Source organism: Salvelinus fontinalis, chromosome 39 (genome assembly GCF_029448725.1).
Source record: "Salvelinus fontinalis isolate EN_2023a chromosome 39, ASM2944872v1, whole genome shotgun sequence".
NCBI lineage: Eukaryota > Metazoa > Chordata > Actinopteri > Salmoniformes > Salmonidae > Salvelinus > Salvelinus fontinalis.
The window spans coordinates 11,859,003-11,884,066 of NC_074703.1; the positions used below are offsets into that span (position 1 = coordinate 11,859,003).

The window sequence follows — 25,064 nt, forward strand, 5'->3', positions numbered from 1 at the left end:
TACCACTACTACTCTATAACATTAGGAGAGGAGAGGGTCAGCTACCACTACTACGCTATAACATTAGGAGAGGAGAGGGTCAGTTACCACTACTACTCTATAACATTAGGAGAGGAGAGGGTCTGCTACCACTACTACTCTATTACATTAGGAGAGGAGAAGGTCAGCTACCACTACTACTCTATAACATTAGGAGAGGAGAGGGTCAGCTACCACTACTACTCTATAACATTAGGAGAGGAGAGGGGCTGCTACCACTACTACTCTATAACATTAGGAGAGAAGAGGGTCTGCTACCACTACTACTCTATAACATTAGGAGAGGAGAGGGTCAGCTACCACTTCTACTCTATAACATTAGGAGAGGAGGGGGTCAGCTACCACTACTACTCTATAACATTAGGAGAGGAGAGGGTCAGCTACCACGTCTACTCTATAACATTAGGAGAGGAGAGGGTCAGCTACCACTACTACTCTATAACATTAGGAGAGGAGAGGGTCAGCTACCACTACCACTCTATAACATTAGGAGAGGAGAGGGTCAGCTACCACTACTACTCTATAACATTAGGAGAGGGTCAGCTACCACTACTACTCTATAACATTAGGAGAGGGTCAGCTACCACTACTACTCTATAACATTAGGAGAGGAGTGGGTCAGCTACCACTACTACTCTATAACATTAGGAGAGGAGAGGGTCAGCTACCACTACTACTCTATAACATTAGGAGAGGGTCAGCTACCACTACTACTCTATAACATTAGGAGAGGAGAGGGTCTGCTACCACTACTACTCCATAACATTAGGAGAGGAGAGGGTCAGCTACCATTACTACTCTATAACATTAGGAGAGGAGAGGGTCAGCTACCACTACTACTCTATAACATTAGGAGAGGAGAGGGTCAGCTACCACTACTACTCTATAACATTAGGAGAGGAGAGGGTCTGCTACCACTACTACTCTATAACATTAGGAGAGGAGAGGGTCAGCTACCACTACTACTCTATAACATTAGGAGAGGGTCAGCTACCACTACTACTCTATAACATTAGGAGAGGGTCAGCTACCACTACTACTCTATAACATTAGGAGAGGAGAGGGTCAGCTACCACTACTACTCTATAACATTAGGAGAGGAGAGGGTCTGCTACCACTACTACTCTATAACATTAGGAGAGGAGTTGGTCAGCTACCACTACTACTCTATAACATTAGGAGAGGAGAGGGTCAGCTACCACTACTACTCTATAACATTAGGAGAGGAGAGGGTCTGCTACCACTACTACTCTATAACATTAGGAGAGGAGAGGGTCAGCTACCACTACTACTCTATAACATTAAGAGAGGAGAGGGTCAGCTACCACTACTACTCTATAACATTAGGAGAGGGTCAGCTACCACTACTACTCTATAACATTAGGAGAGGGTCAGCTACCACTACTACTCTATAACATTAGGAGAGGAGAGGGTCAGCTACCACTACTACTCTATAACATTAGGAGAGGAGAGGGTCTGCTACCACTACTACTCTATAACATTAGGAGAGGAGTTGGTCAGCTACCACTACTACTCTATAACATTAGGAGAGGAGAGGGTCAGCTACCACTACTACTCTATAACATTAGGAGAGGAGAGGGTCTGCTACCACTACTACTCTATAACATTAGGAGAGGAGAGGGTCAGCTACCACTACTACTCTATAACATTAGGAGAGGAGAGGGTCAGCTACCACTACTACTCTATAACATTAGGAGAGGAGAGGGTCAGCTACCACTACTACTCTATAACATTAGGAGAGGAGAGGGTCAGCTACCACTACTACTCTATAACATTAGGAGAGGAGAGGGTCAGCTACCACTACTACTCTATAACATTAGGAGAGGAGAGGGTCAGCTACCACTACTACTCTATAACATTAGGAGAGGGTCAGCTACCACTACTACTCTATAACATTAGGAGAGGGTCAGCTACCACTACTACTCTATAACATTAGGAGAGGAGAGGGTCAGCTACCACTACTACTCTATAACATTAGGAGAGGAGAGGGTCAGCTACCACTACTACTCTATAACATTAGGAGAGGAGAGGGTCAGCTACCACTACTACTCTATAACATTAGGAGAGGAGAGGGTCAGCTACCACTACTACTCTATAACATTAGGAGAGGGTCAGCTACCACTACTACTCTATAACATTAGGAGAGGAGAGGGTCAGCTACCACTACTACTCTATAACATTAGGAGAGGAGAGGGTCAGCTACCACTACTACTCTATAACATTAGGAGAGGAGAGGGTCAGCTACCACTACTACTCTATAACATTAGGAGAGGAGAGGGTCAGCTACCACTACTACTCTATAACATTAGGAGAGGGTCAGCTACCACTGCTACTCTATAACATTAGGAGAGGAGAGGGTCTGCTACCACTACTACTCTATAACATTAGGAGAGGAGATGGTCAGCTACCACTACTACTCTATAACATTAGGAGAGAAGAGGGTCAGCTACCACTACTACTCTATAACATTAGGAGAGGAGAGGGTCAGCTACCACTACTACTCTATAACATTAGGAGAGGAGAGGGTCAGCTACCACTACTACTCTATAACATTAGGAGAGGAGAGGGTCAGCTACCACTACTACTCTATAACATTAGGAGAGGAGAGGGTCAGCTACCACTACTACTCTATAACATTAGGAGAGGAGAGGGTCAGCTACCACTACTACTCTATAACATTAGGAGAGGAGAGGGTCAGCTACCACTACTACTCTATAACATTAGGAGAGGGTCAGCTACCACTACTACTCTATAACATTAGGAGAGGAGTGGGTCAGCTACCACTACTACTCTATAACATTAGGAGAGGAGAGGGTCAGCTACCACTACTACTCTATAACATTAGGAGAGGGTCAGCTACCACTACTACTCTATAACATTAGGAGAGGAGAGGGTCTGCTACCACTACTACTCCATAACATTAGGAGAGGAGAGGGTCAGCTACCATTACTACTCTATAACATTAGGAGAGGAGAGGGTCAGCTACCACTACTACTCTATAACATTAGGAGAGGAGAGGGTCAGCTACCACTACTACTCTATAACATTAGGAGAGGAGAGGGTCTGCTACCACTACTACTCTATAACATTAGGAGAGGAGAGGGTCAGCTACCACTACTACTCTATAACATTAGGAGAGGGTCAGCTACCACTACTACTCTATAACATTAGGAGAGGGTCAGCTACCACTACTACTCTATAACATTAGGAGAGGAGAGGGTCAGCTACCACTACTACTCTATAACATTAGGAGAGGAGAGGGTCTGCTACCACTACTACTCTATAACATTAGGAGAGGAGTTGGTCAGCTACCACTACTACTCTATAACATTAGGAGAGGAGAGGGTCAGCTACCACTACTACTCTATAACATTAGGAGAGGAGAGGGTCTGCTACCACTACTACTCTATAACATTAGGATAGGAGAGGGTCAGCTACCACTACTACTCTATAACATTAGGAGAGGGTCAGCTACCACTACTACTCTATAACATTAAGAGAGGAGAGGGTCAGCTACCACTACTACTCTATAACATTAGGAGAGGGTCAGATACCACTACTACTCTATAACATTAGGAGAGGGTCAGCTACCACTACTACTCTATAACATTAGGAGAGGAGAGGGTCAGCTACCACTACTACTCTATAACATTAGGAGAGGAGAGGGTCTGCTACCACTACTACTCTATAACATTAGGAGAGGAGTTGGTCAGCTACCACTACTACTCTATAACATTAGGAGAGGAGAGGGTCAGCTACCACTACTACTCTATAACATTAGGAGAGGAGAGGGTCTGCTACCACTACTACTCTATAACATTAGGAGAGGAGAGGGTCAGCTACCACTACTACTCTATAACATTAGGAGAGGAGAGGGTCAGCTACCACTACTACTCTATAACATTAGGAGAGGAGAGGGTCAGCTACCACTACTACTCTATAACATTAGGAGAGGAGAGGGTCAGCTACCACTACTACTCTATAACATTAGGAGAGGAGAGGGTCAGCTACCACTACTACTCTATAACATTAGGAGAGGAGAGGGTCAGCTACCACTACTACTCTATAACATTAGGAGAGGGTCAGCTACCACTACTACTCTATAACATTAGGAGAGGGTCAGCTACCACTACTACTCTATAACATTAGGAGAGGAGAGGGTCAGCTACCACTACTACTCTATAACATTAGGAGAGGAGAGGGTCAGCTACCACTACTACTCTATAACATTAGGAGAGGAGAGGGTCAGCTACCACTACTACTCTATAACATTAGGAGAGGAGAGGGTCAGCTACCACTACTACTCTATAACATTAGGAGAGGGTCAGCTACCACTACTACTCTATAACATTAGGAGAGGAGAGGGTCAGCTACCACTACTACTCTATAACATTAGGAGAGGAGAGGGTCAGCTACCACTACTACTCTATAACATTAGGAGAGGAGAGGGTCAGCTACCACTACTACTCTATAACATTAGGAGAGGAGAGGGTCAGCTACCACTACTACTCTATAACATTAGGAGAGGGTCAGCTACCACTGCTACTCTATAACATTAGGAGAGGAGAGGGTCTGCTACCACTACTACTCTATAACATTAGGAGAGGAGATGGTCAGCTACCACTACTACTCTATAACATTAGGAGAGAAGAGGGTCAGCTACCACTACTACTCTATAACATTAGGAGAGGAGAGGGTCAGCTACCACTACTACTCTATAACATTAGGAGAGGAGAGGGTCAGCTACCACTACTACTCTATAACATTAGGAGAGGAGAGGGTCAGCTACCACTACTACTCTATAACATTAGGAGAGGAGAGGGTCAGCTACCACTACTACTCTATAACATTAGGAGAGGAGAGGGTCAGCTACCACTACTACTCTATAACATTAGGAGAGGAGAGGGTCAGCTACCACTACTACTCTATAACATTAGGAGAGGAGATGGTCAGCTACCACTACTACTCTATAACATTAGGAGAGGAGAGGGTCAGCTACCACTACTACTCTATAACATTAGGAGAGGAGAGGGTCAGCTACCACTACTACTCTATAACATTAGGAGAGGAGAGGGTCAGCTACCACTACTACTCTATAACATTAGGAGAGGAGAGGGTCAGCTACCACTACTACTCTATAACATTAGGAGAGGAGAGGGTCAGCTACCACTACTACTCTATAACATTAGGAGAGGAGAGGGTCAGCTACCACTACTACTCTATAACATTAGGAGAGGAGAGGGTCAGCTACCACTACTACTCTATAACATTAGGAGAGGGTCAGCTACCACTACTACTCTATAACATTAGGAGAGGAGAGGGTCAGCTACCACTACTACTCTATAACATTAGGAGAGGAGAGGGTCAGCTACCACTACTACTCTATAACATTAGGAGAGGAGAGGGTCAGCTACCACTACTACTCTATAACATTAGGAGAGGAGAGGGTCAGCTACCACTACTACTCTATAACATTAGGAGAGGGTCAGCTACCACTGCTACTCTATAACATTAGGAGAGGAGAGGGTCTGCTACCACTACTACTCTATAACATTAGGAGAGGAGATGGTCAGCTACCACTACTACTCTATAACATTAGGAGAGAAGAGGGTCAGCTACCACTACTACTCTATAACATTAGGAGAGGAGAGGGTCAGCTACCACTACTACTCTATAACATTAGGAGAGGAGAGGGTCAGCTACCACTACTACTCTATAACATTAGGAGAGGAGAGGGTCAGCTACCACTACTACTCTATAACATTAGGAGAGGAGAGGGTCAGCTACCACTACTACTCTATAACATTAGGAGAGGAGAGGGTCAGCTACCACTACTACTCTATAACATTAGGAGAGGAGAGGGTCAGCTACCACTACTACTCTATAACATTAGGAGAGGGTCAGCTACCACTACTACTCTATAACATTAGGAGAGGAGTGGGTCAGCTACCACTACTACTCTATAACATTAGGAGAGGAGAGGGTCAGCTACCACTACTACTCTATAACATTAGGAGAGGGTCAGCTACCACTACTACTCTATAACATTAGGAGAGGAGAGGGTCTGCTACCACTACTACTCCATAACATTAGGAGAGGAGAGGGTCAGCTACCATTACTACTCTATAACATTAGGAGAGGAGAGGGTCAGCTACCACTACTACTCTATAACATTAGGAGAGGAGAGGGTCAGCTACCACTACTACTCTATAACATTAGGAGAGGAGAGGGTCTGCTACCACTACTACTCTATAACATTAGGAGAGGAGAGGGTCAGCTACCACTACTACTCTATAACATTAGGAGAGGAGAGGGTCTGCTACCACTACTACTCTATAACATTAGGAGAGGAGTTGGTCAGCTACCACTACTACTCTATAACATTAGGAGAGGAGAGGGTCAGCTACCACTACTACTCTATAACATTAGGAGAGGAGAGGGTCTGCTACCACTACTACTCTATAACATTAGGATAGGAGAGGGTCAGCTACCACTACTACTCTATAACATTAGGAGAGGGTCAGCTACCACTACTACTCTATAACATTAAGAGAGGAGAGGGTCAGCTACCACTACTACTCTATAACATTAGGAGAGGGTCAGATACCACTACTACTCTATAACATTAGGAGAGGGTCAGCTACCACTACTACTCTATAACATTAGGAGAGGAGAGGGTCAGCTACCACTACTACTCTATAACATTAGGAGAGGAGAGGGTCTGCTACCACTACTACTCTATAACATTAGGAGAGGAGTTGGTCAGCTACCACTACTACTCTATAACATTAGGAGAGGAGAGGGTCAGCTACCACTACTACTCTATAACATTAGGAGAGGAGAGGGTCTGCTACCACTACTACTCTATAACATTAGGAGAGGAGAGGGTCAGCTACCACTACTACTCTATAACATTAGGAGAGGAGAGGGTCAGCTACCACTACTACTCTATAACATTAGGAGAGGAGAGGGTCAGCTACCACTACTACTCTATAACATTAGGAGAGGAGAGGGTCAGCTACCACTACTACTCTATAACATTAGGAGAGGAGAGGGTCAGCTACCACTACTACTCTATAACATTAGGAGAGGAGAGGGTCAGCTACCACTACTACTCTATAACATTAGGAGAGGGTCAGCTACCACTACTACTCTATAACATTAGGAGAGGGTCAGCTACCACTACTACTCTATAACATTAGGAGAGGAGAGGGTCAGCTACCACTACTACTCTATAACATTAGGAGAGGAGAGGGTCAGCTACCACTACTACTCTATAACATTAGGAGAGGGTCAGCTACCACTACTACTCTATAACATTAGGAGAGGGTCAGCTACCACTACTACTCTATAACATTAGGAGAGGAGAGGGTCAGCTACCACTACTACTCTATAACATTAGGAGAGGGTCAGCTACCACTACTACTCTATAACATTAGGAGAGGAGAGGGTCAGCTACCACTACTACTCTATAACATTAGGAGAGGAGAGGGTCAGCTACCACTACTACGCTATAACATTAGGAGAGGAGAGGGTCAGTTACCACTACTACTCTATAACATTAGGAGAGGAGAGGGTCTGCTACCACTACTACTCTATTACATTAGGAGAGGAGAAGGTCAGCTACCACTACTACTCTATAACATTAGGAGAGGATAGGGTCAGCTACCACTACTACTCTATAACATTAGGAGAGGAGAGGGGCTGCTACCACTACTACTCTATAACATTAGGAGAGAAGAGGGTCTGCTACCACTACTACTCTATAACATTAGGAGAGGAGAGGGTCAGCTACCACTTCTACTCTATAACATTAGGAGAGGAGGGGGTCAGCTACCACTACTACTCTATAACATTAGGAGAGGAGAGGGTCAGCTACCACTTCTACTCTATAACATTAGGAGAGGAGAGGGTCAGCTACCACTACTACTCTATAACATTAGGAGAGGAGAGGGTCAGCTACCACTACTACTCTATAACATTAGGAGAGGAGAGGGTCAGCTACCACTACTACTCTATAACATTAGGAGAGGAGAGGGTCAGCTACCACTACTACTCTATAACATTAGGAGAGGAGAGGGTCAGCTACCACTACTACTCTATAACATTAGGAGAGGAGAGGGTCAGCTACCACTACTACTCTATAACATTAGGAGAGGAGAGGGTCAGCTACCACTACTACTCTATAACATTAGGAGAGGAGAGGGTCAGCTACCACTACTACTCTATAACATTAGGAGAGGAGAGGGTCAGCTACCACTACTACTCTATAACATTAGGAGAGGGTCAGCTACCACTACTACTCTATAACATTAGGAGAGGGTCAGCTACCACTACTACTCTATAACATTAGGAGAGGAGAGGGTCAGCTACCACTACTACTCTATAACATTAGGAGAGGAGAGGGTCAGCTACCACTACTACTCTATAACATTAGGAGAGGGTCAGCTACCACTACTACTCTATAACATTAGGAGAGGGTCAGCTACCACTACTACTCTATAACATTAGGAGAGGAGAGGGTCAGCTACCACTACTACTCTATAACATTAGGAGAGGGTCAGCTACCACTACTACTCTATAACATTAGGAGAGGAGAGGGTCAGCTACCACTACTACTCTATAACATTAGGAGAGGAGAGGGTCAGCTACCACTACTACGCTATAACATTAGGAGAGGAGAGGGTCAGTTACCACTACTACTCTATAACATTAGGAGAGGAGAGGGTCTGCTACCACTACTACTCTATTACATTAGGAGAGGAGAAGGTCAGCTACCACTACTACTCTATAACATTAGGAGAGGAGAGGGTCAGCTACCACTACTACTCTATAACATTAGGAGAGGAGAGGGGCTGCTACCACTACTACTCTATAACATTAGGAGAGAAGAGGGTCTGCTACCACTACTACTCTATAACATTAGGAGAGGAGAGGGTCAGCTACCACTTCTACTCTATAACATTAGGAGAGGAGGGGGTCAGCTACCACTACTACTCTATAACATTAGGAGAGGAGAGGGTCAGCTACCACGTCTACTCTATAACATTAGGAGAGGAGAGGGTCAGCTACCACTACTACTCTATAACATTAGGAGAGGAGAGGGTCAGCTACCACTACTACTCTATAACATTAGGAGAGGAGAGGGTCAGCTACCACTACTACTCTATAACATTAGGAGAGGGTCAGCTACCACTACTACTCTATAACATTAGGAGAGGGTCAGCTACCACTACTACTCTATAACATTAGGAGAGGAGTGGGTCAGCTACCACTACTACTCTATAACATTAGGAGAGGAGAGGGTCAGCTACCACTACTACTCTATAACATTAGGAGAGGGTCAGCTACCACTACTACTCTATAACATTAGGAGAGGAGAGGGTCTGCTACCACTACTACTCCATAACATTAGGAGAGGAGAGGGTCAGCTACCATTACTACTCTATAACATTAGGAGAGGAGAGGGTCAGCTACCACTACTACTCTATAACATTAGGAGAGGAGAGGGTCAGCTACCACTACTACTCTATAACATTAGGAGAGGAGAGGGTCTGCTACCACTACTACTCTATAACATTAGGAGAGGAGAGGGTCAGCTACCACTACTACTCTATAACATTAGGAGAGGGTCAGCTACCACTACTACTCTATAACATTAGGAGAGGGTCAGCTACCACTACTACTCTATAACATTAGGAGAGGAGAGGGTCAGCTACCACTACTACTCTATAACATTAGGAGAGGAGAGGGTCTGCTACCACTACTACTCTATAACATTAGGAGAGGAGTTGGTCAGCTACCACTACTACTCTATAACATTAGGAGAGGAGAGGGTCAGCTACCACTACTACTCTATAACATTAGGAGAGGAGAGGGTCTGCTACCACTACTACTCTATAACATTAGGAGAGGAGAGGGTCAGCTACCACTACTACTCTATAACATTAAGAGAGGAGAGGGTCAGCTACCACTACTACTCTATAACATTAGGAGAGGGTCAGCTACCACTACTACTCTATAACATTAGGAGAGGGTCAGCTACCACTACTACTCTATAACATTAGGAGAGGAGAGGGTCAGCTACCACTACTACTCTATAACATTAGGAGAGGAGAGGGTCTGCTACCACTACTACTCTATAACATTAGGAGAGGAGTTGGTCAGCTACCACTACTACTCTATAACATTAGGAGAGGAGAGGGTCAGCTACCACTACTACTCTATAACATTAGGAGAGGAGAGGGTCTGCTACCACTACTACTCTATAACATTAGGAGAGGAGAGGGTCAGCTACCACTACTACTCTATAACATTAGGAGAGGAGAGGGTCAGCTACCACTACTACTCTATAACATTAGGAGAGGAGAGGGTCAGCTACCACTACTACTCTATAACATTAGGAGAGGAGAGGGTCAGCTACCACTACTACTCTATAACATTAGGAGAGGAGAGGGTCAGCTACCACTACTACTCTATAACATTAGGAGAGGAGAGGGTCAGCTACCACTACTACTCTATAACATTAGGAGAGGGTCAGCTACCACTACTACTCTATAACATTAGGAGAGGGTCAGCTACCACTACTACTCTATAACATTAGGAGAGGAGAGGGTCAGCTACCACTACTACTCTATAACATTAGGAGAGGAGAGGGTCAGCTACCACTACTACTCTATAACATTAGGAGAGGAGAGGGTCAGCTACCACTACTACTCTATAACATTAGGAGAGGAGAGGGTCAGCTACCACTACTACTCTATAACATTAGGAGAGGGTCAGCTACCACTACTACTCTATAACATTAGGAGAGGAGAGGGTCAGCTACCACTACTACTCTATAACATTAGGAGAGGAGAGGGTCAGCTACCACTACTACTCTATAACATTAGGAGAGGAGAGGGTCAGCTACCACTACTACTCTATAACATTAGGAGAGGAGAGGGTCAGCTACCACTACTACTCTATAACATTAGGAGAGGGTCAGCTACCACTGCTACTCTATAACATTAGGAGAGGAGAGGGTCTGCTACCACTACTACTCTATAACATTAGGAGAGGAGATGGTCAGCTACCACTACTACTCTATAACATTAGGAGAGAAGAGGGTCAGCTACCACTACTACTCTATAACATTAGGAGAGGAGAGGGTCAGCTACCACTACTACTCTATAACATTAGGAGAGGAGAGGGTCAGCTACCACTACTACTCTATAACATTAGGAGAGGAGAGGGTCAGCTACCACTACTACTCTATAACATTAGGAGAGGAGAGGGTCAGCTACCACTACTACTCTATAACATTAGGAGAGGAGAGGGTCAGCTACCACTACTACTCTATAACATTAGGAGAGGAGAGGGTCAGCTACCACTACTACTCTATAACATTAGGAGAGGGTCAGCTACCACTACTACTCTATAACATTAGGAGAGGAGTGGGTCAGCTACCACTACTACTCTATAACATTAGGAGAGGAGAGGGTCAGCTACCACTACTACTCTATAACATTAGGAGAGGGTCAGCTACCACTACTACTCTATAACATTAGGAGAGGAGAGGGTCTGCTACCACTACTACTCCATAACATTAGGAGAGGAGAGGGTCAGCTACCATTACTACTCTATAACATTAGGAGAGGAGAGGGTCAGCTACCACTACTACTCTATAACATTAGGAGAGGAGAGGGTCAGCTACCACTACTACTCTATAACATTAGGAGAGGAGAGGGTCTGCTACCACTACTACTCTATAACATTAGGAGAGGAGAGGGTCAGCTACCACTACTACTCTATAACATTAGGAGAGGGTCAGCTACCACTACTACTCTATAACATTAGGAGAGGGTCAGCTACCACTACTACTCTATAACATTAGGAGAGGAGAGGGTCAGCTACCACTACTACTCTATAACATTAGGAGAGGAGAGGGTCTGCTACCACTACTACTCTATAACATTAGGAGAGGAGTTGGTCAGCTACCACTACTACTCTATAACATTAGGAGAGGAGAGGGTCAGCTACCACTACTACTCTATAACATTAGGAGAGGAGAGGGTCTGCTACCACTACTACTCTATAACATTAGGATAGGAGAGGGTCAGCTACCACTACTACTCTATAACATTAGGAGAGGGTCAGCTACCACTACTACTCTATAACATTAAGAGAGGAGAGGGTCAGCTACCACTACTACTCTATAACATTAGGAGAGGGTCAGATACCACTACTACTCTATAACATTAGGAGAGGGTCAGCTACCACTACTACTCTATAACATTAGGAGAGGAGAGGGTCAGCTACCACTACTACTCTATAACATTAGGAGAGGAGAGGGTCTGCTACCACTACTACTCTATAACATTAGGAGAGGAGTTGGTCAGCTACCACTACTACTCTATAACATTAGGAGAGGAGAGGGTCAGCTACCACTACTACTCTATAACATTAGGAGAGGAGAGGGTCTGCTACCACTACTACTCTATAACATTAGGAGAGGAGAGGGTCAGCTACCACTACTACTCTATAACATTAGGAGAGGAGAGGGTCAGCTACCACTACTACTCTATAACATTAGGAGAGGAGAGGGTCAGCTACCACTACTACTCTATAACATTAGGAGAGGAGAGGGTCAGCTACCACTACTACTCTATAACATTAGGAGAGGAGAGGGTCAGCTACCACTACTACTCTATAACATTAGGAGAGGAGAGGGTCAGCTACCACTACTACTCTATAACATTAGGAGAGGGTCAGCTACCACTACTACTCTATAACATTAGGAGAGGGTCAGCTACCACTACTACTCTATAACATTAGGAGAGGAGAGGGTCAGCTACCACTACTACTCTATAACATTAGGAGAGGAGAGGGTCAGCTACCACTACTACTCTATAACATTAGGAGAGGAGAGGGTCAGCTACCACTACTACTCTATAACATTAGGAGAGGAGAGGGTCAGCTACCACTACTACTCTATAACATTAGGAGAGGGTCAGCTACCACTACTACTCTATAACATTAGGAGAGGAGAGGGTCAGCTACCACTACTACTCTATAACATTAGGAGAGGAGAGGGTCAGCTACCACTACTACTCTATAACATTAGGAGAGGAGAGGGTCAGCTACCACTACTACTCTATAACATTAGGAGAGGAGAGGGTCAGCTACCACTACTACTCTATAACATTAGGAGAGGGTCAGCTACCACTGCTACTCTATAACATTAGGAGAGGAGAGGGTCTGCTACCACTACTACTCTATAACATTAGGAGAGGAGATGGTCAGCTACCACTACTACTCTATAACATTAGGAGAGAAGAGGGTCAGCTACCACTACTACTCTATAACATTAGGAGAGGAGAGGGTCAGCTACCACTACTACTCTATAACATTAGGAGAGGAGAGGGTCAGCTACCACTACTACTCTATAACATTAGGAGAGGAGAGGGTCAGCTACCACTACTACTCTATAACATTAGGAGAGGAGAGGGTCAGCTACCACTACTACTCTATAACATTAGGAGAGGAGAGGGTCAGCTACCACTACTACTCTATAACATTAGGAGAGGAGAGGGTCAGCTACCACTACTACTCTATAACATTAGGAGAGGAGATGGTCAGCTACCACTACTACTCTATAACATTAGGAGAGGAGAGGGTCAGCTACCACTACTACTCTATAACATTAGGAGAGGAGAGGGTCAGCTACCACTACTACTCTATAACATTAGGAGAGGAGAGGGTCAGCTACCACTACTACTCTATAACATTAGGAGAGGAGAGGGTCAGCTACCACTACTACTCTATAACATTAGGAGAGGAGAGGGTCAGCTACCACTACTACTCTATAACATTAGGAGAGGAGAGGGTCAGCTACCACTACTACTCTATAACATTAGGAGAGGAGAGGGTCAGCTACCACTACTACTCTATAACATTAGGAGAGGGTCAGCTACCACTACTACTCTATAACATTAGGAGAGGAGAGGGTCAGCTACCACTACTACTCTATAACATTAGGAGAGGAGAGGGTCAGCTACCACTACTACTCTATAACATTAGGAGAGGAGAGGGTCAGCTACCACTACTACTCTATAACATTAGGAGAGGAGAGGGTCAGCTACCACTACTACTCTATAACATTAGGAGAGGGTCAGCTACCACTGCTACTCTATAACATTAGGAGAGGAGAGGGTCTGCTACCACTACTACTCTATAACATTAGGAGAGGAGATGGTCAGCTACCACTACTACTCTATAACATTAGGAGAGAAGAGGGTCAGCTACCACTACTACTCTATAACATTAGGAGAGGAGAGGGTCAGCTACCACTACTACTCTATAACATTAGGAGAGGAGAGGGTCAGCTACCACTACTACTCTATAACATTAGGAGAGGAGAGGGTCAGCTACCACTACTACTCTATAACATTAGGAGAGGAGAGGGTCAGCTACCACTACTACTCTATAACATTAGGAGAGGAGAGGGTCAGCTACCACTACTACTCTATAACATTAGGAGAGGAGAGGGTCAGCTACCACTACTACTCTATAACATTAGGAGAGGGTCAGCTACCACTACTACTCTATAACATTAGGAGAGGAGTGGGTCAGCTACCACTACTACTCTATAACATTAGGAGAGGAGAGGGTCAGCTACCACTACTACTCTATAACATTAGGAGAGGGTCAGCTACCACTACTACTCTATAACATTAGGAGAGGAGAGGGTCTGCTACCACTACTACTCCATAACATTAGGAGAGGAGAGGGTCAGCTACCATTACTACTCTATAACATTAGGAGAGGAGAGGGTCAGCTACCACTACTACTCTATAACATTAGGAGAGGAGAGGGTCAGCTACCACTACTACTCTATAACATTAGGAGAGGAGAGGGTCTGCTACCACTACTACTCTATAACATTAGGAGAGGAGAGGGTCAGCTACCACTACTACTCTATAACATTAGGAGAGGGTCAGCTACCACTACTACTCTATAACATTAGGAGAGGGTCAGCTACCACTACTACTCTATAACATTAGGAGAGGAGAGGGTCAGCTACCACTACTACTCTATAACATTAGGAGAGGAGAGGGTCTGCTACCACTACTACTCTATAACATTAGGAGAGGAGTTGGTCAGCTACCACTACTACTCTATAACATTAGGAGAGGAGAGGGTCAGCTACCACTACTACTCTATAACATTAGGAGAGGAGAGGGTCTGCTACCACTACTACTCTATAACATTAGGATAGGAGAGGGTCAGCTACCACTACTACTCTATAACATTAGGAGAGGGTCAGCTACCACTACTACTCTATAACATTAAGAGAGGAGAGGGTCAGCTACCACTACTACTCTATAACATTAGGAGAGGGTCAGATACCACTACTACTCTATAACATTAGGAGAGGGTCAGCTACCACTACTACTCTATAACATTAGGAGAGGAGAGGGTCAGCTACCACTACTACTCTATAACATTAGGAGAGGAGAGGGTCTGCTACCACTACTACTCTATAACATTAGGAGAGGAGTTGGTCAGCTACCACTACTACTCTATAACATTAGGAGAGGAGAGGGTCAGCTACCACTACTACTCTATAACATTAGGAGAGGAGAGGGTCTGCTACCACTACTACTCTATAACATTAGGAGAGGAGAGGGTCAGCTACCACTACTACTCTATAACATTAGGAGAGGAGAGGGTCAGCTACCACTACTACTCTATAACATTAGGAGAGGAGAGGGTCAGCTACCACTACTACTCTATAACATTAGGAGAGGAGAGGGTCAGCTACCACTACTACTCTATAACATTAGGAGAGGAGAGGGTCAGCTACCACTACTACTCTATAACATTAGGAGAGGAGAGGGTCAGCTACCACTACTACTCTATAACATTAGGAGAGGGTCAGCTACCACTACTACTCTATAACATTAGGAGAGGGTCAGCTACCACTACTACTCTATAACATTAGGAGAGGAGAGGGTCAGCTACCACTACTACTCTATAACATTAGGAGAGGAGAGGGTCAGCTACCACTACTACTCTATAACATTAGGAGAGGAGAGGGTCAGCTACCACTACTACTCTATAACATTAGGAGAGGAGAGGGTCAGCTACCACTACTACTCTATAACATTAGGAGAGGGTCAGCTACCACTACTACTCTATAACATTAGGAGAGGAGAGGGTCAGCTACCACTACTACTCTATAACATTAGGAGAGGAGAGGGTCAGCTACCACTACTACTCTATAACATTAGGAGAGGAGAGGGTCAGCTACCACTACTACTCTATAACATTAGGAGAGGAGAGGGTCAGCTACCACTACTACTCTATAACATTAGGAGAGGGTCAGCTACCACTGCTACTCTATAACATTAGGAGAGGAGAGGGTCTGCTACCACTACTACTCTATAACATTAGGAGAGGAGATGGTCAGCTACCACTACTACTCTATAACATTAGGAGAGAAGAGGGTCAGCTACCACTACTACTCTATAACATTAGGAGAGGAGAGGGTCAGCTACCACTACTACTCTATAACATTAGGAGAGGAGAGGGTCAGCTACCACTACTACTCTATAACATTAGGAGAGGAGAGGGTCAGCTACCACTACTACTCTATAACATTAGGAGAGGAGAGGGTCAGCTACCACTACTACTCTATAACATTAGGAGAGGAGAGGGTCAGCTACCACTACTACTCTATAACATTAGGAGAGGAGAGGGTCAGCTACCACTACTACTCTATAACATTAGGAGAGGAGATGGTCAGCTACCACTACTACTCTATAACATTAGGAGAGGAGAGGGTCAGCTACCACTACTACTCTATAACATTAGGAGAGGAGAGGGTCAGCTACCACTACTACTCTATAACATTAGGAGAGGAGAGGGTCAGCTACCACTACTACTCTATAACATTAGGAGAGGAGAGGGTCAGCTACCACTACTACTCTATAACATTAGGAGAGGAGAGGGTCAGCTACCACTACTACTCTATAACATTAGGAGAGGAGAGGGTCAGCTACCACTACTACTCTATAACATTAGGAGAGGAGAGGGTCAGCTACCACTACTACTCTATAACATTAGGAGAGGAGAGGGTCAGCTACCACTACTACTCTATAACATTAGGAGAGGAGAGGGTCAGCTACCACTACTACTCTATAACATTAGGAGAGGAGAGGGTCAGCTACCACTACTACTCTATAACATTAGGAGAGGAGAGGGTCAGCTACCACTACTACTCTATAACATTAGGAGAGGGTCAGCTACCACTACTACTCTATAACATTAGGAGAGGAGAGGGTCAGCTACCACTACTACTCTATAACATTAGGAGAGGAGAGGGTCAGCTACCACTACTACTCTATAACATTAGGAGAGGAGAGGGTCAGCTACCACTACTACTCTATAACATTAGGAGAGGAGAGGGTCAGCTACCACTACTACTCTATAACATTAGGAGAGGGTCAGCTACCACTGCTACTCTATAACATTAGGAGAGGAGAGGGTCTGCTACCACTACTACTCTATAACATTAGGAGAGGAGATGGTCAGCTACCACTACTACTCTATAACATTAGGAGAGAAGAGGGTCAGCTACCACTACTACTCTATAACATTAGGAGAGGAGAGGGTCAGCTACCACTACTACTCTATAACATTAGGAGAGGAGAGGGTCAGCTACCACTACTACTCTATAACATTAGGAGAGGAGAGGGTCAGCTACCACTACTACTCTATAACATTAGGAGAGGAGAGGGTGAGCTACCACTACTACTCTATAACATTAGGAGAGGAGAGGGTCAGCTACCACTACTACTCTATAACATTAGTAGAGGAGAGGGTCAGCTACCACTACTACTCTATAACATTAGGAGAGGAGAGGGTCAGCTACCACTACTACTCTATAACATTAGGAGAGGAGAGGGTCAGCTACCACTACTACTCTATAACATTAGTAGAGGAGAGGGTCAGCTACCACTACTACTCTATAACATTAGGAGAGGAGAGGGTCAGCTACCACTACTACTCTATAACATTAGGAGAGGAGAGGGTCAGCTACCACTACTACTCTATAACATTAGTAGAGGAGAGGGTCAGCTACCACTACTACTCTATAACATTAGGAGAGGAGAGGGTCAGCTACCACTACTACTCTATAACATTAGGAGAGGAGAGGGTCAGCTACCACTACTACTCTATAACATTAGGAGAGGAGAGGGTCAGCTACCACTACTACTCTATAACATTAGGAGAGGAGAGGGTCAGCTACCACTACTACTCTATAACATTAGGAGAGGAGAGGGTCAGCTACCACTACTACTCTATAACATTAGGAGAGGAGAGGGTCAGCTACCACTACTACTCTATAACATTAGGAGAGGGTCAGCTACCACTACTACTCTATAACATTAGGAGAGGAGAGGGTCAGCTACCACTACTACTCTATAACATTAGGAGAGGAGAGGGTCAGCTACCACTACTACTCTATAACATTAGGAGAGGAGAGGGTCAGCTACCACTACTACTCTATAACATTAGGAGAGGAGAGGGTCAGCTACCACTACTACTCTATAACATTAGGAGAGGGTCAGCTACCACTGCTACTCTATAACATTAGGAGAGGAGAGGGTCTGCTACCACTACTACTCTATAACATTAGGAGAGGAGATGGTCAGCTACCACTACTACTCTATAACATTAGGAGAGAAGAGGGTCAGCTACCACTACTACTCTATAACATTAGGAGAGGAGAGGGTCAGCTACCACTACTACTCTATAACATTAGGAGAGGAGAGGGTCAGCTACCACTACTACTCTATAACATTAGGAGAGGAGAATGTCAGCTACCACTACTACTCTATAACATTAGGAGAGGAGAGGGTGAGCTACCACTACTACTCTATAACATTAGGAGAGGAGAGGGTCAGCTACCACTACTACTCTATAACATTAGTAGAGGAGAGGGTCAGCTACCACTACTACTCTATAACATTAGGAGAGGAGAGGGTCAGCTACCACTACTACTCTATAACATTAGGAGAGGAGAGGGTCAGCTACCACTACTACTCTATAACATTAGTAGAGGAGAGGGTCAGCTACCACTACTACTCTATAACATTAGGAGAGGAGAGGGTCAGCTACCACTACTACTCTATAACATTAGGAGAGGAGAGGGTCAGCTACCACTACTACTCTATAACATTAGGAGAGGAGAGGGTCAGCTACCACTACTACTCTATAACATTAGGAGAGGAGAGGGTCAGCTACTACTCTATAACATTAGGAGAGGAGTGGAGATAAACGTGTGTTACATTCATGCTCTACAGTTTAGCACATCAAGAGCAACAGAACACTAGGAGGGGGTTCCCTGGACACAGATGAAGACTAGTCCAAGACAAAAAATCACTTTCATATAGTCTGGATACAGTATCATTTAATATTCACAATTTTAAATCTGACATGAAATCTTCATATCCATTTATGTCAAATCAACTCTGAGATACAAGCCCAAAATGACCTCAAAATACATTTCAGAACTATAGATGAGGTTCACCTTCAAACCATGTCAGTGTTAACATTTACTATGAATGCAATACAAAGTGTTGCTTATATTACATAAATAGTCGTTGCTAAATCTCAACAGAACAATGAGGTGATATTCAATACAGTATATCAAAATGTGCTCTTTATAATCACATGTTAAAATGCTTATGGTTTTATTGCCAAATGAACATGGTGGTATGTGAACAATTCTCTCACTTCGGTGACTCTGCCCTCTACCAATCCACCGATCTGTCCACAAAAATCTCTAAAAATATTTTTTTTCTGGAGAAGATGATAACATCTCATAACATTGTTCAATAGCATGATTTAACTGTGTTAAATGAGAGAAAAAAGACAAACTTGGAATTACTTTTCAGCATCAGTTTTGTTCCGCTTCCAAAAGTGTATCACAGTGATTCATTCTGGTGAAGTCTCCGTACTAAAACCTCCTTTTCACAATATTGAGAACCTTCATACGCAGAGCAATCTCAATACCACCCTAATAGTACTGAGGTACTAGCATGATACAATAGGGACTGATAGTACTGAAGTACTAGTATAATACAATAGGGACTAATAGTCCTGGGTTCTGAGTACATCTGAGTAAAGAACAACGATAATTAATTCATCTTGGATCACTGATTTACATAATGAGGTATTTGAAATATTATAATATAATTTAATAACAATCTGTATCTGTATAATTTGTGTCATATTAAACAGTTATGAATGTGGGTCCTTACCAGGAAGACTATTTGCATTGGTAGCACATGCTTCAGTGGTCTGGGAGTGTTTATAGCCCTGTGAGTTTAACACTTCATGGCTGAGAGCTGTCCTTCATGACAACAGAACTTCAACAATGACTTTGATCATGAACTTCTTGTGGATATTGATGTTTTTAATTCAGGGTAAGACTATTGAATATCATGATCTGCAAATAATTTTTCTTATCGAAATATTAAATCTATATTGCCTCGACAGATTGAGATTCATGAAAATGTAAATAAAACAAACACGTTTCAAAACATTCTTAAATTGATATTTTTTTCAGAATCCAGAGGACAGGTCACTGTGACTCAGACTCCTACAATGAAAACTGTTCTCCCAGAACAGACAGTTATTATAAACTGCAAAACCAGTGTGACTGTATCTTTTGGTTGTACTGGGAGTTATTACTGTATGGCCTGGTACCAACAGAAACCTGGAGGAGCTCCTAAACTCCTGATGCACTCTTCAAACAGACTTCGGTCTGGGATTCCATCTAGATTCAGTGGCAGTGGATCTGGGAGTGACTTCACTCTGACCATCAGTGGAGTCCAGGATGAAGATGCAGGAGATTACTACTGTCAGAGTGAACACAGTGGTCCAGTGTTCACACAGTGATACAGAGCTGTACTAAAACCTCCCTCAGTCAGACTGCACAGTGACTGTACTGCTACAGCTGGGACCTACTGCAGGTGCTGAGGGGAGGAGATGATCCAGTACAATGACACAGTGTGTAGGAGAGCTGAACAACAATAGAGTCAAACTAGAGCTGTGTCTAGAAGACCTTAGATCATAACTGATCACTAAATGTTTCTCCTGACCATTTACTACATGTTACCTCTGTGGAGTAACTCAAGGAAAACCATCAACCAATATGAATATAGATGATGTGCAATGATCCAAACCCCTAAAGATGACTTGTGTTTTGAATAGCTAGAATTTAATCAACATGATTCAAGCACATACAATAAAGCCACCAAACATTACCCATACATCCTCCCTCACACCACTGTGGTAGTTCCAGAGAGCAGCAGGTGAAGCAGGAGACTGGAGACGTCAGAGCTCTGGAAATCTCCACTTTAGATCAGTCAGTCTGCAGCATCTCACAGTCCACACACAGACTGCAGTTACTGACCCTGACCACTGGAGGGAGACAGAACGCAGATACCATCTTGTCTAACACAGTAATAACAATATGCTTAATTTGTAGATGTCTGTAATTAAAGCACTTAGAGCACTTAAATCAAAAACCATGTAAATTATTACATAGCTATCATGTTTCTACATCACACAATATTTACTAATAAAGTCTGACTGTCCAGGAAGACTATTTACATACAGTATAAGACAATTTGCATTGGCAGCACATGCTTCAGTGCCCTGGGAGTGTTTATAGCCCTGTGAGTTTAACACTTCATGACTGAGAGCTGTCCTTCATGACAACAGAACTTCAACGATGACTTTCATCATGAGCTTTGTGTGGATACTGACTTTCTTAATTCAGGGTAAGATTTTTGAATTTAATGCTCCAAAATTAACTTTGTTATCGAAGTATGTAATCTAAATATTACCTCTGCCTTAAAATTCAGACAAAAACATGTTTAAAATACAGTATTCTTATATGTCTCTGTTTCAGAATCCAGAGGACAGGTCACTGTGACTCAGACTCCTGCAGTGAAAGTTGTTCTCCAAGGACAGCCAGTTATTATAAATTGTAAAACCAGTTTAAATGTAGCAGATTTTTGTGCTGGGTCTTATACCTGTATGGCCTGGTACCACCAGAAATCTGGAGGAGCTCATAAACTCCTGATGCACTCTTCAAACCAACGTCAGTCTGGGACTCCATCTAGATTCAGTGGCAGTGGATCTGGGAGTGACTTCACTCTGACCATCAGTGGAGTCCAGGTTGAAGATGCAGGAGATTACTACTGTCAGAGTTTCCACTACCCCAACAGTGTCAGGGTGTTCACACAGTGATACAGAGCCGTACTAAAACCTCCCTCAGTCAGACTGCACAGTGACTGTACTGCTACAGCTGGGACCTACTGCAGGTGCTGAGGGGGACGAGACAGTGACATGGAACACTGTTCACTAGAGGAGGTCAACTGTGACATGTGACAATATGGTTAGAAAGTAATCATTCAGATCACATGACCATCCTCATCATCATCATCATGGTTATGACTTATAGTTTTTGTCATGGCCTTTAAGTGTATATATATACAAGTTATTTGAAGTTTTGAAACACAATTCCTGTCCACATGCAAAGCAAGATCTACAGAAGTAAAATTAAAGGTGTTATGACCTCAACATTACTTCAAAGTTACAATCACTTCAGCCCCCCAAAACAAGTCCTCATTTGGACCTCAAACAAATGTCTGATTTAAATGGATGTGATCTTCTAACATTATATGAACTATCTTGATGAGCAGGTTACTGACTGCTAGATCTGTGAATGAGACATGATGCTGGACTCAAACATCAGACACATTTACACTACATACAGTATCTACATAGAGTATTATGCCCATTTTATCTGTCATTAATTGCATGGTGGCAAATCTGTTACCAGCCTGATAGTACCGAAGTACTAGTATAATACAATAGGTACTGATAGAACTGAAATAGTAGTATAATACAATAGGAACTGATAGTACTGAAGTTCTAGTATAATACAAGAGGGACTGATAGTACTGAGGTACTAGTATAATACAATAGGGACTGATAGTAGTGAACTACTAGTATAATACAATAAAGACTGATAGTAGTGACGTACTAGTATAATACAATAGAGACTGTAGTAGTGAAGTACTAGTATAATACAATAGGGACTGAGAGTACTGAAGTACTAGTATAATGCAGTGGGGACTGATAGTTCTGGGTTATGAGTATAATCCACTGTAGAATGCAGATAATTACATTCTACAGTGGATTATATGCAGATAATTACAATTACAGACTTCACTCTGACCATCAATGGAGTCCAGGCTGAAGATGCAGGAGATTACTACTGTCAGAGTGAACACAGTGGTGGAGTGTTCACACAGTGATATAGAGCCGTACAAAATTCTTCCTCAGTCAGACTGCACAGTAACTGTATTGCTACAGCTGGGACCTACTACAGGTGCTGAGGGGGAAGAGACAGTGACATGGAACAATGAGTGAACTAAAATACACTGAGATAAATACACAGGTGATGCTGACAATAATGTCAACTTATCCCCTCTCATGTTTAATCATTCTTGAAGTGATAACACCCATATGTCCAGATGACATAAATAGTCCTCCCATTTTGTTATGGCCAACCTGAAACATGTTACACAATATGTTGAAAGGAATCCATCTATGAACACTAATAATGTCTCACAACATTTCAGAATAAAACCTCCAGCCTCTGTGAGATTCTTCTGTCAGGTTTTAATTTCAAGCGAAAAATCGACTTTATTTATTGAGATGGTATAACATGATTATAACCCCTAATCCCTAACACAGTGTTTCCCAAACCTCTCCTTAAGTATTTGAGGAAGTCCACATATTTGATTTTATTCCAGAATTACTACAACTGCTTTTCCTAGTGAGGGGCTTGCTGATTAGGGGACCATTTGAATCCGCTGTGTTAGTTCAGGAACACATCAAATACTGTAAGTGGACTGTCTGGGGGGACTTCAAGAGAGGTTTGGGAAACACTGCCCTGAAATGACCTGTGGTGCAGTCAACACAAAACCTCTCTAACACCACGCACTGCTAGAACATTCCAGCACCTTCCCAGTCTTTAATTGAGGCGTGTTTACCAATCAAGGCCATAATTGGCTGGGCAATCAGCCCCACCTCTTAAAAATGCTCCTGCTCACACAGATCTCTTCAATTACACTGTCTCTGTGGGACTAAGAAAGTCGGGCATAGTTATTAGTTGTACACTGTAGCAAAACTTTTGCATTGGAAAAAGATTTGAAACGAATACAAGAGTTTCTATTGGACAAATTCAGCTAGGTCCCTCCCCATTTTGTTCCGTTTGCTACTGTTTGCTTGTGTTAGGTTCCATTAGGTTCCCTCTGGGGAAGTGTATTCATTACAGAAACCCTTTACCATTTTAGAACCAAATGGATACTTTATTGCTCGGCTTAATGGACTTTAGAGGTCATAATGGATGTAACTCAAGTCCATTTCTAATGTAGTGTAACTGTGAATAATATAATAATTCTTAATTCTACTTTTTCTTTAAGTTGTTGTCTGTTATTGTTGTTATTATTTTTATATTATTTTATTATTGACCATTTCACTATTCTTGATATCCCAATTTGTGCCTTGCTTGGACATTGGTATTGTAGTGGTCACGTCCTGTATTTTTGTTAGTCAAAAGAAACAAACGGAAGCAAACAGAGCAAAATGAGAGTTTCAATTGGAAAAATTCAGATAGGTCCATCCCTGTTTCGTTTTGTTTGTTTCCGTTTAAGAAACGTTTTGCAACAGAGTCGCGGGAATGAGGACACCCCTGTTTGCATAGCTTGGGCACTTTGCATAGACAGCACATGATTCACTGCTCTAGGAGTGTTTATATCCCTGTGAGTTTAACACTTCATGTGAGAGCTGTTCTTCATGACAACAGAACCCACAACAACCATGACTTTTATCACCATCTTCATCTGGACACTTGCTTTCTGCTTTCAAGG

At 43.3% G+C, this 25,064-nt stretch overlaps 1 protein-coding gene across 1 annotated transcript in view; it reads right to left on the reverse strand.

The window, feature by feature from the left end:
- The window catches only part of LOC129838370 (immunoglobulin kappa light chain-like), a 36,312-nt gene extending 14,747 nt beyond the window's left edge, over positions 1-21,565 (reverse strand). The window contains exon 1 of the mRNA XM_055905303.1: positions 21,502-21,565. Coding sequence (XP_055761278.1) covers positions 21,502-21,565 — 64 coding nt within the window. The remainder of the gene's footprint in view (positions 1-21,501) is intronic.
- Positions 21,566-25,064: the final 3,499 nt, after the last annotated feature.